The sequence below is a fragment of the Zeus faber genome (genome assembly GCF_960531495.2).
Source record: "Zeus faber genome assembly, chromosome: 19".
NCBI classification, from domain to species: Eukaryota; Metazoa; Chordata; class Actinopteri; order Zeiformes; family Zeidae; genus Zeus; species Zeus faber.
The window spans coordinates 20991907-21006431 of record NC_137206.1 but is presented as its reverse complement, the minus strand read 5'-3'; the positions used below and the strand labels follow the sequence as shown (position 1 = coordinate 21006431).

Below are 14525 nucleotides of genomic sequence, written 5' to 3'. Positions count from 1 at the left end.
TTAATTGAAAAACAAAAAAATGTAATGTTTATGACAATTAAATCCAATTTGCATAATAATTTGGAACGTGGTGTAAAAATGTGTGTGTGTGTGTGTGTGTGTGTGTGTGTGTGTGTGTGTCTGTGCACGCTCCCCCTCATTTCTAAAAACTCTTGTGCTCGCAGTGGATTGAGGATTTACTGCGCTGCATATGTGAGAAAAATTACGAGCTTTGTTATTTTCTGAATAACAAATCAATTTTGGAGCAGGTTTGAATAATTGATGGGGAAAGTAGTTGGCAGTGAAAGAGAGAGAGAGAGAGAGAGAGAGAGAGAGAGAGAGACAGAGGTAGTTACCAACAGTCTGTTAATAACTTTCTCACGTAAATGATGTCTGTATTTCATTAGTAACCATCATATAATTATTTTTTTTTATTATAAAAACTCGAACCTTTAAACCTATCTAATCCTTTTCTGTGCTTATAAGATCAGGGTCTTATGGATGTTTGAGAACCATATGGTTCAAAATAATAAATCTAAAAGTGTGTGCTATCGTCGGGAAAATGGTCAGGGGGTAATGTGAGATGTGTGTGTATAGTGATAAATGGACTAAAGCTCAACTTGACACCGGTGCAGTCCATTAAGAATTAAGATCTCCCTCATTTGCCCGAACATCCCAATTGGCCCCAGCTTCCCTCGAGCCTTTGTCCCTAGGGGAAACTCGGGACGGGCTGTTTCCAGAGTCCAGCACGCGATGTCGGTCACTCTGAAAATCTGTGTTTTATGAACCACCACTTCATTCCCATGGGAAGGCTTTTTTTTTTTCCCATGACGCAACAGTAAACATCTGTCGCGTTCCGCAGTTTGAACTCTGCCTGAACTCGAGGCAATTAATGTGACGATGGTGAGAAATTAACAGCAAATATCAAGGCATACACAAACACACACAAACACACACATCGTATTGTACCACAAAGGGGAATCCTGATTTATACAGGCTACCATTGATAATATTAATAAAACAGAATATTAACTTTGGAAATTGAAGCGATGATTTATGTATGTGTGTGCATGTAAATTTGTGTGAATTTGTGCGTGTGTGTGTGTGTGTGTGTGTGTGTGTGTGTGTGTGTGTGCAGATTATTCACAAATTCTGGACACGGTAGTCTTCTCCTGTCATCAATATGTTCTTTGTATCCATTACATAACAAATCCCCTCCTCAGCTGCTCGTTATCAGCCTGGAATGACAACTTTGGGAATTTAAACAATAAAAGTTTAAAAGAATTTAAAAGAAAAAGAAAAAATTGAATAAATAGTCTGTCTCTACTCTAACAAAATATTTACGCAGTATTTTTGCTCTTTTGCCCTTCCGAGCTGAGGTTTGAATTAGATTAAATTAGATTAGATTAGATAAGATTAGATAAAATTAGATTAGATTAGATTGGTCTAGATGAGTTAAGATGACATCACGTAAAATAACTGTGGCGGACCAAGGGCCGTGGTCAAGCCGTGGCTGCAGACGGCAGCATAGCTCCCTTTCCGCGGCCGCCAAGCTGCCTCGAAACGGCGCTCGCGCGGTGCTGATTCGGCTGACTTGAGGCAGGGAGCTTTCTTAATGTTTGTCTGTCTTGAAGAAGGGATCGGCGCACAGGTGCGTCAGCCGACCAGGAGCTGTCATTCCTCCTGCGCCCAAAATCATTATACTTTTTTATTCATACTTCTGGCCAGCGAGCCTTTTTGTTCAACGTTATGATAAAAACTCTCTCCATGTAGGCAAACCACGGCCAGAAAGACTCCTGGCACGCTCCGGGCTCAGAAACGTCAGCGACAGGGGGACCCGGCTCAGACCATTCGCACCGTGAGTTGAGGCGTTGGTGTTGCACCCTACGTCCAGCAACAAATGGCTCACCAAGTGGCAAAAGCCTTTTATGAGGTAGAACGGTCCGACAGCCAGGGGTAGACACGATTTATCACCTGAACCTCTTAAAAGAAAGGAGGGAGGGGGCGTCCGTGGCTCTGGTAACGCCGGTCATTGAGCGGGATGAGTTGGGGCCGGAGGTTCAAAATGTGGCCAATCATACTGTGTATGTACCCTGTTTAGTGACCATCGCTCTCCGCCCCAGAGGGCGGACGTGGCCGCACTTCAGCGTCGCTTCTCTGTAGGCCCTCACGTCCCTCATACACTACACATGTGGAGACGACCCCCGGGGGTGAGGGTGCTCTCTCGGCCGTATCGCCTGCACAATCACAAACGCAAGATCGTGCAGGCGGAATTAGAGGCCATGCTGGACATGGGCGTGATGGGGTATTCCACGAGTGACTGGTCTAGTCCCTTCGTGCTGGTGGGTCAGTCCTGTTCTGCGTAGACTAGGGTGGACTAGGGTGAACGTGGTGGTGTTAAAGTTCGACGGCTACTCGATGCCCCGTAAAGTCAGCTCTCTGTGGGAAGCCAGTGCTGTTTAACCCTAACATTTTGTCTCCCTTTCTGTCTCCAGACCGACGCATTGGATAGAGGGCTGGGCGCGGTCTTGGCCCAGAAGGTGGAGGGGACCGCCAACTCTCAGAGCGGGAGTGTTTGGCGATCAAGTAGGCTGTGGGTTCCCTCCACTACTACCTCCTGGGACGTGCTTTCACCCTTTGTTTGGACCATGCCCGCTTCAGTGGCTCCACCGCATGAAAGACACAAATGCCTGGTCACCCAGTGGTACCTGGCTCTCCATCCCTTTAACTTCTGGGTGGTCCATAGGCCGGCGGCGCAGATGGTTCAGAACGCCATTCCTCCTGCGCCCAAAATCATTATTCTTTATTATTTATACTTCTGGCCAGCGAGCCTTTTTGTTCAACATTATAATAAAAACTCTCCCCATGTTGGCAAACCACGGCCAGAAAGACTTCGTCTCCCTCCCTGAACCCCGACCTGTGGTCAGAGACTCTCTCCACAATTACATTTTGTTTCAGCTTCACAAAACTACGAAATGCACGCTTGTATCGCGCCACTGGTTTACAGCTTCCTCTATCGATCCAGGAGGTCCTCCTACTCAGGTGGTGATTTATCCCCCAGCCACGTTCACATAGATATTTGACATCTGTGGCAAACGGACAATCACAGGAAACACGGTCGACTGAGAGATGTAGCAGTAAAGTTCAAAGAAGGATATAAATAAGGAATATAAATAAAGAATATAACTCATGATGCTGCTGCTGCCAAGGTCAGATAGGAAAGCTGGCAAAAAAAAGTCGGACTGTTTTAATGCGTGGGTCAACTTCCATTATCACTTCTATTAGCTAAAGGGAAACGGCATAGGGAACATAAAAATTAAATGTGCTATCTCCAGAGTGAGAGCGGCAATTTTCACAGTGGTCTTAAATTCATGTGATGCTTAAGGATTGATGTGAAAATCAATTGATGCAGAAAAATAGAATGTAATACATCAAAATGCCTTCGCATATATTTTTCAATACAATGCCACACGTTTTGTTTTTTTTAAGGCTTCAACGTTTGCCCCGTTGGATTACATCGAAGCCCAGTGTGAAGCTACATAAATGATGGTGATAAATGATGTGAACCAACATTTTAACACGGCCTGGGTTGATAAATGGCAAGCGTGGCCGCCTGCCAAAGGTTGCTGTGTAAAATAAAGGGTGGTGGCAGTCGGGAGAAAAACAGCCTTTAACGGCGCAAGTATTTGAGTCCAGAGGGCACAAAGGGAAATGCATTGCATTCTTTGACAATTTTACTGAGGTCATCCATCCAGCTGTGTCACAGAAGACTCGGTACGTTTGTTTTGGGTGTCAGGACCCCTCGCATCAGCTCGGCTCTGTGTTCAGCAGCTATCTCCTGTGCGCTTGTCTTTCCAACTGCAGGGAAAAAAAACCTATTTGGGGTTCGGGAGGGGACGGACTGTGTTGCTGTTGCTGTGACTACATCAGTCTGTGCAGGTGAGTGACCTTAACTGATCTACATTATAACGTTAGAATTTTTTTATTTTTTACATATCTAAATACATTAACGTGCATGCTTTACTGTTAGTCCGATTTTTCCTTATTTGGGAATAACATTCCAAGAGGGGTTTGAATACACAGTCATACTGTTTATGCAAATTTAAACAAGAAACTAAACAAGAATTATGACAAGAGGACGATTTAAGATGATGTGAGACCACGGAGGAGCAGAGGAAGACCAGAGACTGATGTAGTGTGTGTGTGCGTGTGTGCATGTGTCCGTGTGTGTGGCCCACTGCTTCTAGATACGTCAGATACCAGAATGGGCATATGCAGAGAACTAATTTCCCCCCAGAGGGATTAATAATGTAAACAAAATGTAAAAGTTAAACAAAATAAAAATAGAGTAAAAACCCCTCTGAGCGTGCATGTGTGTTTGGTTTAACTTTTAAAGCAGCTTTGCGCTTCAGAATGGGAAGGCAGGACGGATGAAGTCCCCATGTACTACACGGTGACGTCTGCAGCGACACTACAGAGATCAACACTGAGGAACAGAGGGAGTTTAGATTTAGAAACAACGAGCCTCATCCGTCATGGTGGAAGTAAATGCTCATTTTGAAAAAAAATATACACAAAACTAAGGGCATGATTGCTTTGAGAAAATAAACTGCTGCCAATGGATCTTGCCCTCAGAATGTTGACTTTTATTAATTTTTTTTACTTTCCAGTACCTTTGAATTTGAGATTAGAATTTTTTTTTTCTGTTAAAATCTCCAGTAAATGATGAAATGAGTGATTTTATTTTATGCTTTTCGGTTTCCATGCAGGACTTGGGAGATGACTTGGGGACACGGTGTGATGTGTGCATGAGTATAACAAGACTCATCTGTTGGATAGATAAATATTTCCTATCCCAATTTCTTTTTGTGTGGAATTTGTGTAACTTTGAAATGCAACTTCCATTTTTTTCTCTCTGTCTTTTCTCCACCTTAGATTTTAGAAACCTGTTACTGCTGCGTGCACATACACACACAAGCTGGGTTTTTATAACAAACAGAAATGTGCTCCGCTAGGGCCTAGTAAACTAGTAGTAAACCGCAGATACTCCAATGTTTGTGGTTTGTTCACTTCACCCCCGAAAACTGAACCGGGTTGAAAGTTTGCAGCCGCTGTAAATCCCATACAGATTTTTTGGGTCCTCTAAAAACATCAGGCAGTAAATATCAGTGAGCCGTCTGTTTAACTCTCCTCTGACCTTCAGCTGTGTTTTAATTTGCTTTTTCATAATGTTTGCAGAAGGTTTATTTTAGTCTCCCGCCGCCCTAACCTTCATCCAGATACAGTATTTGTCACATCACTTCCTGTGCAGTGGCGGAGCACGACGCGGCGCGCGATGCGGAGCGCACGCTCTGAAACAGGCTGAGCAGTCTCATTGTGCCATGGTGATTGAATTTGGGTTTGGAAGGGCAGTTCCAGCATTAAAATCATATAATAGTCGGTAATTTCATGATAAATACTCACCATAACCTACAGTATGTAACTCTAACACTAGTTTTAAAGCTGCATTCAGCAAAATTAAATTGAATATATATTTATTTATGTATCATTTTACAACTATCTATCTATCTATCTATCTATCTATCTATCTATCTATCTATCTATCTGTCTGCCTGTCTGTCTGTCTGTCTGTCTGTCTGTATGCTTGTTTATTTGTTTATTTATCTATTTATTTATCTATCTATCTATCTATCTATCTATCTATCTATCTATCTATCTATCTATCTATCTGTCTGTCTGTCTGTCTGTCTATCTATCTATCTATCTATCTATCTATCTATCTATCTGTCTGTCTGTCTGTCTGTCTGTCTGTCTGTCTGTCTATCTATCTATCTATCTATCTATCTGTCTGTCTGTCTGTTTATTTGTTTATTGATCTATTTATTTATCTATCGATCTATCTGTCTGTCTGTCTCTCTGTCTCTCTGTCTGTCTGTCTGTTTTTATGTTTATTTATTTGTTTATTTATCTATTTATTTATCAATCTATCTATCTGTCTGTCTGTCTGTCTGTCTGTCTGTCTGTCTGTCTGTCTGTCTGTCTGTCTGTCTGTCTGTCTGTCTGTCTGTCTGTTTGTTTGTATGCTTGTTTATTTGTTTATTTATCTATTTATTTATCTATCTATGTATTTATTTATTTATTCCATCATTTATTTATTTTATCATTTGGTGTATTTGTTTGGTTGTTGACGTGTGTAAAATAAGCTTCAATGCACTGAAGGGCCGCACAGGAACCTCTTCCTGGTTCAAGCACTGCTGTGTCACTCTCCCGCTAAAAACGAGTGTTTTCGGCCGCTACCAAGAGAGCTTAACGTCTCCGAGCCCTCGGGAAAGAAGTGAGACGGGAGATTGACAAGCTTTGGGACAAGCAGACCTGCTGCCGAGACAAGTCTAAACAACGGACGGAGGTTTCATTCAGAGAGGGAGAGCGAGAGCGAGAGAGAGAGAGAGAGAGTGAGAGAACAAAAACTAAGTAACCTTCACCAGGCTACTGGCTGACTGGCTTGACGATACCGAATCTCAACGTCGATGATGGGAAAAAAAGATGGAGAGGGGCATGGAAAATGAGAGAGAGGGAGAAAAAGGAACAAATAAACGGCGATGGAATGCGGGAAAAGACAGACTACAGATAGCTCAATCTATCGATAGAGAGAGAGGGAGAGAGAGGAGTGATTCCAGTCAAAGTGCATCTTCCTGAGTCACTGCTCGGACCTGTGTGTTTTTTATCTCTGACATCCAGACTATTTACCGTCACTGACCGAGCTGGCAGCGCTTGCAGGAAGCTCTCGATGAAAGTCACTTTGTACTCATGGAAATTTAAAAAAAAAAGAAAAAAAAGAGGGGTTTTCGGCGATTCGATAGCTGTCAGTGACGTCACGGGTACAACCGGCTTTGATCACTGCACAGACAGTCTTTGACAGAACTAAACTGTTGAAAAATAAAAGAGTGTTTGTTTCCACTGTAAGGTCACAAATCAGTAAGGATGTCTAAAATAACAAGGAAATATAGCAGCTGCTTGACTACAGTGAGTGATATCACACGCACACACACAGACACACACACGTACACGCGCACAGACACACACGCACACGCACACACTCACGCGCACACAAACGCACATACACACACACACACACACACACACACACACACACACACACACACATTCTCTACAATCATTACACTTCAGGCTTCATAAACAACTTTTACAGGTTACCTTCCGGACAGTTTTCCTCCAGTCGGAAATGGCCGTTGTTAAAATGCCGCGACTTAGCAGCACCGTGGCAACCAGTCAAAAGTTCAGCTGAACCCTGATCAATAATAGAGGATGAAAGTGAACATAGCGTCCTCTTAAATGTAGGCTTTAAGGTAGAGGATTTTTCATTCAATATTTGACTCAAGGCTTTAGTTGCTCAGTTGCAAAAGGCGTGAAAGAGTGTGAAAGATGTATGTATTCGTCAAATCTGTGGAATCAATGTATTGCTGCAGGGAGCGCCATAGAATGACATTTAAAGGTGACCTATTAAGCTCCATTTTACACAAATGTGAGACCTACGACCAATCAGGGCATTGGATAGACCTACAACCAATCAGAGCATTGGATAGACCTACAACCAATCAGAGAACTGGATAGACCTACAACCGATCAGAGCAAAAAATACATGTGCCGCAGCACTGAGCGAGTGAGTTGGTAAATCAAACTTCTACCATATCCTCCAAAGTACAGCAAACACATCATTCTTATCATCAAAAGCTTTTTAGAGAAAATAAACCGTCCAGTTTAATACTGTTGCGTTCGTGGATTCAACAGACCGTTCCGCATCAGCGGTAGCCATCTTGGTAAGGTGTGTCAAGGGCTCTCCTCTATATCATATCAAACCCGCCCCGTATTAGATAAACGGTTATGATTGGCCCGGCCCCCGGCAAGGTTGAGTGGAAACCTATTTGAATGGTAGGGTCTGGCCAGACGTACGCTGCAGAGCAAATGAAACATGAGCTGCAGATTGGTCTGGTTCCCAGGATAGAAAATACCACTGAGATTATGCATTCTAGCCATTCTAACATACCCCTATACCAGACCCGGGCATTTTACGGCCCGCGGGCCAAATCTGGCCCTTTGGGCGTCCCTGCCCGGCCCGCGTGAGGGCAATCGTAAATTAGAACATAAATGAAAAAGTATTTATGCTGTGCACGCAATACGACTGTGTAGCTTTTATTATGAAAAGTGTGCTGGATTTTTTAAATTTACGTAAGGGTGCGCATGCGTGGGTGAACAGCTACAAGTGATGTTGGCCAGCTAGCCCTCAAAATGTCAGCTCACGCCAAAAAAAACAAGACAAGGACTGCTAAATATTTATTTACAGAAGTCAAAGGTGAAGGCGCGCGCTTAGTTTGTGGTACACAGGTCGCTGTGTTCAAGGATTACTATTTAAATCACCACTATGTGACCAAACACGAGGAGAAATACAATAACTTGTCTGATCAAGAGTGTGCAAGGGAGTCGGATGCTTTGCTGGCTAAGCTGCAAAACCAACAAGGACTTTTTACTAAACTTTGCACATCCAGAGATGCAGCTGTCAAGACAATTATGTCATGATCTACAAAATCGTGAGAAAAAGTAAACCGTTTTCTGACGGAGAGCTTATTAAGGAGTGTTCGTTGGACTCTACAGCACTAATATGCCCGGAGAAAAAGGGAGCATTTGAGAACGTCCCCCTCTCCCGACGAAATGCGATGTACGTGACACTGCCCAGCTACTCATCTTCTTACGTGGGATAACAACAGACTTTGAAATCACAGAGGAGCTGGCAGCAATGAAAGGGACAACAACCGGGAATGATTTGTTCACTGAGGTAAATGCATGTTTGGACAAGTTGGGACTGAAATGGGTAAAGCTGGCAGGTGTGACAACGGATGGTTGTCGGATCTGACGGGGAAAATTTTGGACTTTTGAAGAGAATGCAGGATAAAATGACAGAAATGAACCCTGAGTGGATATTGACATTTTTGCATTGTATTCATCAGGAAGTGTTGTGTAAGTCAGTGTTGATAATAAACCATGTTGTTGATGCTGTAACTAAAAAAGTTAACTTCATCAGGGCAAGAGCATTGAATCACAGACCGTTTGTTGCACTTTTGGAGGAAAATGTGACTGAACATGGTGACATACGCTACCACACAGCTGTCAGGTGGCTCAGCCTGGGCAAAGTGCTGAAAAGTGTCTGGGAGCTGAGAGAAGAGATTCACAAGTTCTGTGTAAAGAAAGGAAATTCCATCCCACAGCTTTCAGATGCAGACTGGATGGCAGACCTTGGATTTGCTGTAGATTTGACTGCACTAATGAATGAACTAAATGTCAAACTGCAATGCAAGGGCCATTTTGTGGATGAAATGTACAGCGCAGTGAAGGCTTTCATGAGGAAGTTGCAGCTTCTCTCAAGCCAAATGGAGGACAACATTCTCACCCGCTTGCCAACACTGAAGGAAGTCACACCATCAGCTGATCACCTCCACAGGTACTCATCCATGTTAGAAGCACTGCATGGTGAGTTTTTAAGGCGATTTCAAGACTTCAAAACAATTGAGAGTGAAATGCACATGGTTTCTTCTCCCTTCACCTGCAGTGTGCGTATTGCACACACTGATGTTCAGATGGAACTCATTGACCTGCAGTCTGACACATTTCTGGCAGAGCGCGTTAGATCAGTCTCACTGCTTGATTTAAACTCTTCCTTCAAAGAGGAGAACTTCCCACACAGGAGGAGGCATGCTCAGAAGATTCTAATCCTCTTTGGATCTACCTACGTACAGTATGTGAGCAGACATTCTCAGTGATGAAGGTCAACAAATCCAGATACAGATCCTCTATCACTGATGGTCACCTCTCAGCTGTCCTTCCCACATCCACCTCAGACATTCAGACCAATTTCAATGCACGTGTTCAAGCCCAAGACGGACTGGATTTTTTCCCACTGAACAAGTAAAATGAACTGAAAAACATTAAAAGCACTTATTGCTTTTTGTATCAAGTTGACCAATTGCTTATCTTTAACATACTGCAAAACATCTTTTCAGTATTTGTGAAGATTAACATGCTAAAAATGAAATTAAAGACTGATGTAATGATTGTTTTTGTTTTTACAGTTTATTACTTCTATAGGAGTATTTTCCTATTGGACCTTCACCAGTTTCATATATTTATATAAATATTTACAAAAAAATCCTTATTCTTCTGGTTACCAGTAGCAGCTAATCAAAATATATAATTTGCTGCTTTTTACAGTGGGAGAAAATGAATATTGAGCAGAATTAAATAAAAGTTATTGTTGGTTTGGCCCTCCAACACAGCTCAGTTTCCTTTGTGGCCCCTTGTAAAAATTAATTGCCCGTACACAGACACTGCACCGTGAGGCACCGGGACTCTCATGCGCTGGTATTTTTTGTTTCATGTAAACGTCGGAAAATAAAATAAAATAAATTAATAAAATAAATACATCTACTTTTTGGTTGGTTCTGTTTGGAGAAACGCACAGTGGATTGACTGGAGCAGCCTACAGTCTATGTAGCAAATACTTTTTTTTGACTTTTTTTCGAAGGAAAGAAATTTCCCCCTGCAGATTCTTCACACACAGTTGGAATTAATTCCTCTTTCTTTTAAAATATTTGTTTTCTGAGTTGCTAGGATGGAGGGCGGTTCTAATTCTAATGTGTCTCAATATGAGGCAGTACTGAGACACAAATAAGAACAGCTTGTTTCAGGACATGTCTTAGATTAGATTAGAAGGCTCTGGGTTGTCGGACCGGGTTGTCTTATTTCACAGTTTGTGTCTTGGTAGGCCCATTAGAGATCTAAATGTATGTGAACAAGCACCGAAAAAGCGGATTTTGCATAATAGGTGCCCTTTAATAGCTCAAAAATCCTGGGTAAGACTCTAATGTACGTATATTTCTTACTCTCTCTCTCTCTCTCTCTCGCTCTCTCACACACACACAGACACACACACACACACACACACACACACACACACACACACACCACAAACTTTCCCTTTCCCCCTCCATCCACTGAGGCCGGTTCAGGACTCACCAGCTGCTGCAGGATCCTCTTGCTCTTGTCGTCGGTGCAGTAGTCGGACAGGATGGTTCTGTGCACCAGCACCATGCCGTTGAGGAAGACCCAGGAGCCGAACCAGAGCAGGGCAAAGAGGAGGGTCCCGCGCCGCGACAGCAGCCGGACGCCCAGCCACCTCAGCAGGCACAGGCCGGCCCAGCGGCCCCCGGCTCCCCCTCCGCCCGCCGCCACCCCTCCCGGCAGCATGATGAGCGACCGATGCACCAAACGGGCCCTCCTAGAACTCAGCCCGGGAACGCAGAGTGAGCAGGGGACGGGGTACAGACCATGCTGCTAGAGCCTCCCGGTCGGTTCTGGGAAATCTCCAGAAAACACATCAGGATTTAAGGTATCCCATGTTGGCTGTCGACAGATTCCACTGAAGTTTTACTTTCCCTCAGCATCTCAGTGAATGTTGAGTAAGTGGAAACGGTTCCCGTCCAACCGCATGATGTGTGTGTGTGTGTGTGTGTGTGTGTTTGTGCACCTTAATTTTTTTCCCCCTGCGCACGCTCACACATACAGTACAAACACACACGCACACGATGATGAGTGTGTGGGGAAGCTGTGTGTCTCATTTTGTTTTTTTGTTTTTTTTACGACAAAACTCATCCAGATACAATCTCTGCGCCACAGGACTTCTCTGCTTTTCCTCGGGGTTGGGGTTCCGAATGTGGCATCCGGCCACCCTTGTGTCTCAATTAATCCCAGCCATCCGGCTTCATCACGGGAGAAGAGGGTCTTGGTTTTGGAAAAGTGTACTCGTAATAGGGGGAAAATCCCTGGCAATGAGACAAAAGATGCAATGTTAGGAAAAGAGTATTATGATAGGCCTACTGGAAAAATAAGCATCGGTGGGGGGGGTTGTATGTTCCTTGATAAAAATCAAGGCTTTGAAAATCTCTGGGTCCCGCTCATAGGAAAGATGAAAGAAAGCTTTTGCTCTTTTGGTTCGTCCTTTTCAAAGGGCTGGTCTCATTAATGAGACCCAAGCAAGGTTGTTATCATTAGGAAAAACACAAACCAAAACGGAAAAAAAAAAATATATATATATATAATTCCTTAATTTCCATAAATACGCTGAAAACCTTTTCTCGAAACGAAAACAAAAATAAAACCATTTTACCCGAACCAGACTGAAACGCTCTTAAAATGGACTAAAACAAAACTGATATTATTTTTCTCTTCATCCTGTTCTTCAACTCGGAAGGTGTCAGCCGTCCTTTTTATTCCGCTTCCATTTTTCTTTCATTATTCAAAATCCGAAAAAGCTAAAAGTGAACTGAAATAAATCACGAAATTAAATAAATAAATAAATAAATACAAATTGATAGGCATCCTAAGATTAAGCTGTAACAAAGCAAAAAAATAAAGCGGAATCTTGAAATAGTTAGGAAAGTCAAGCTAATTCCATAAAGAGGAATTTGAATAATATGTGCCATAAGTTATGCGTTTTCGATCTGCTATGAATAGGAACGTGTTAATTTAGATCTTGGTGAAATTCTAATAATGAGGACGAAAGGTGAAAGGATAACTTGTGATCCCGGGGCACTGACACTAACAACTCACTGTTAGGTGAGCGACGGCCGTTGCCGTGGAAACTAAAGTCCAGACGAAACGGTCGTTTCGGCGTCCAGTCCCAGTCGGAGTTTGAGGAGAGACCAGAGGAGGAAAGCAGCTCGATCGGGACGATCGGCCGGCCGTTCCATCATTTATTTTTAAGAACGCAGAATTTGTGTTTCAAACCTCCGGGGGGAAGGGGGAGTCTTTTGTTTTTTTTCCCGGGGAATATTTTCCGGAGGCGAAACTCCCCAATTATCCGGTTTCATTGTGAACTTAAAATGAACCGCAGCTGCTTCCTCCTCTGGTAGACGTCCTCACGTCCGACCGAAACGGGGAAACTTATTTCTAGGAGGGGGGAAAAAATTGTAAATCCACCCGAGGAAATCGCTTACTGTCATCTCCCTCCGCCCTCCATGTCAGTGGGAGAGGTCGTCTGGCCCGGCTGCCGAGGGGACTGAACTCTTCGATTTAATCCTTCAAACACGGTGTAACACTGTATCTGTTGTGGTGAGAGGAGAGGCTTCTGGCAGCGTCTGGTCCATGCCCTTGACACTCTGCCTCCCAGGGATGGATTAAAAAAAAAAAACCCGGACTCTGCGTCTTATTATATGGTCCACAATCCTTCAGGGCCTCTGGTGTTGGGAGTCCGACTTTCAAGTGGGAACTGAAGGGGGCCCACACCCCGCGCTTCTGGATCCGCGGAAAACCCGAAAAACTTCCGCCTCCTGTTACGGAAAGAAGAACCGGTTCTTAATCCGCTCTCTCGTCCCACTTGTTTCTCCTCTGCGGCCGGAGAAAAGGGGTCGGAAGCGAAAACTCCATTGCTCGAATCGACCGTCGTTCGCGCCCTCAAACTTTTATCCTCTCCGAAAAAAACCCCAAAAAGGGCGACCGCGGAGCGACAGGCGCGTCCGATGAACCCGACCGTGAAGCGGTGACAGCTGGTCCAGGTGATGGCGGATCCCCCGTCCAGGTGCTGCGGCTGCAAGATGCCAGCTGGCCTGCTCTGCTCACCCCTCGGAGGAAGAAGAAGAAATGCAAAGTCAATACGGAGCCCGAAAAGAAACAGTCCCTCATTTCTGACTCCCTAAACTCCCGTGGTCCCCGGGTCGCTCTCCAGGGCTCGTTCTCATCTCCGGGCTGTGGTCGCTCTAATCTGCCCGGGTTCCTCCAGTCGCTGGCTCTGGTTTCTCCTAATGCTGTGGCTGCTGCTCCTGTCTCTCCTCATGCTTCCTGCCGGCTTGGCTCCGGCTGGGGCAACAAAGGTCCCACTCTGTGTGTGTGTGTGTGTGTGCATGTGTGTGTGTGTGCCCTGCTCAGGATTGTTCGCTCAGCCTTTTCCGCCTTCTTCCTTTCTTCAGTCTGCACCCTACACTTTCCTCTCCCGCTACAGTATGTGTGTGAGTGTGTATATGTGTGTGTGTGTGTGTGTGTGTGTGTGTGTGTGTGTATGTGAATAGGCTGATTTAACAGGTCTGTAGTGTATGAAGAAGTTTTGTTTCCTCTCTCTTTGTTCGCTCCTTCCAACTTACCTGCATGCCACTCTACTTCTCTCGCTCCCTCTCTCTCTCTCTCTCTCTCTCTCTTTCTCTCCTATATCTTATGTCTCTCTCAGAATTACGTCTCTCTCTCTCTCTCTCTCTCTCTCTCTCGCTCTCCTCTCTCTCTTTCCTTCCGTGTTCCCCTGCCTCTCTCAGGGACGGACACGCTACGACAGACCTCCTGTTCCCCTCTTACCACGGTAGCGCGTCTTCTTTAAAGCACAGTCCCCTTTCCGCTGCACAAAGTCTTGCCAGTCTCTCTGTTTCTCTCTCTCTCTCTCTCTCTCTCTCTCTCTCTCTCTCTCTCTACTTGTTCTGTCTCCCCCTCCCTTC

The 14525-nt window shown here is 44.3% G+C and overlaps 1 protein-coding gene across 2 annotated transcripts in view; it reads right to left on the bottom strand.

The window, feature by feature from the left end:
- dipk1c (divergent protein kinase domain 1C) overlaps positions 1-14269 on the bottom strand; it is a 41232-nt gene extending 26963 nt beyond the window's left edge. Inside the window, exons 1-3 of one of the 2 annotated variants that reach the window (XM_080020515.1) lie at positions 14184-14269; positions 13027-13667; positions 11065-11870 (exon numbers count right to left, since the gene is read on the bottom strand). In XM_080020515.1, the coding sequence (XP_079876641.1) occupies positions 11065-11295 (231 nt within the window). In that variant the 5' untranslated portion in view covers positions 11296-11870; positions 13027-13667; positions 14184-14269. The remainder of the gene's footprint in view (positions 1-11064; positions 11871-13026; positions 13668-14183) is intronic. The other variant, XM_080020514.1, reaches the window with a different exon arrangement.
- Positions 14270-14525: the final 256 nt, after the last annotated feature.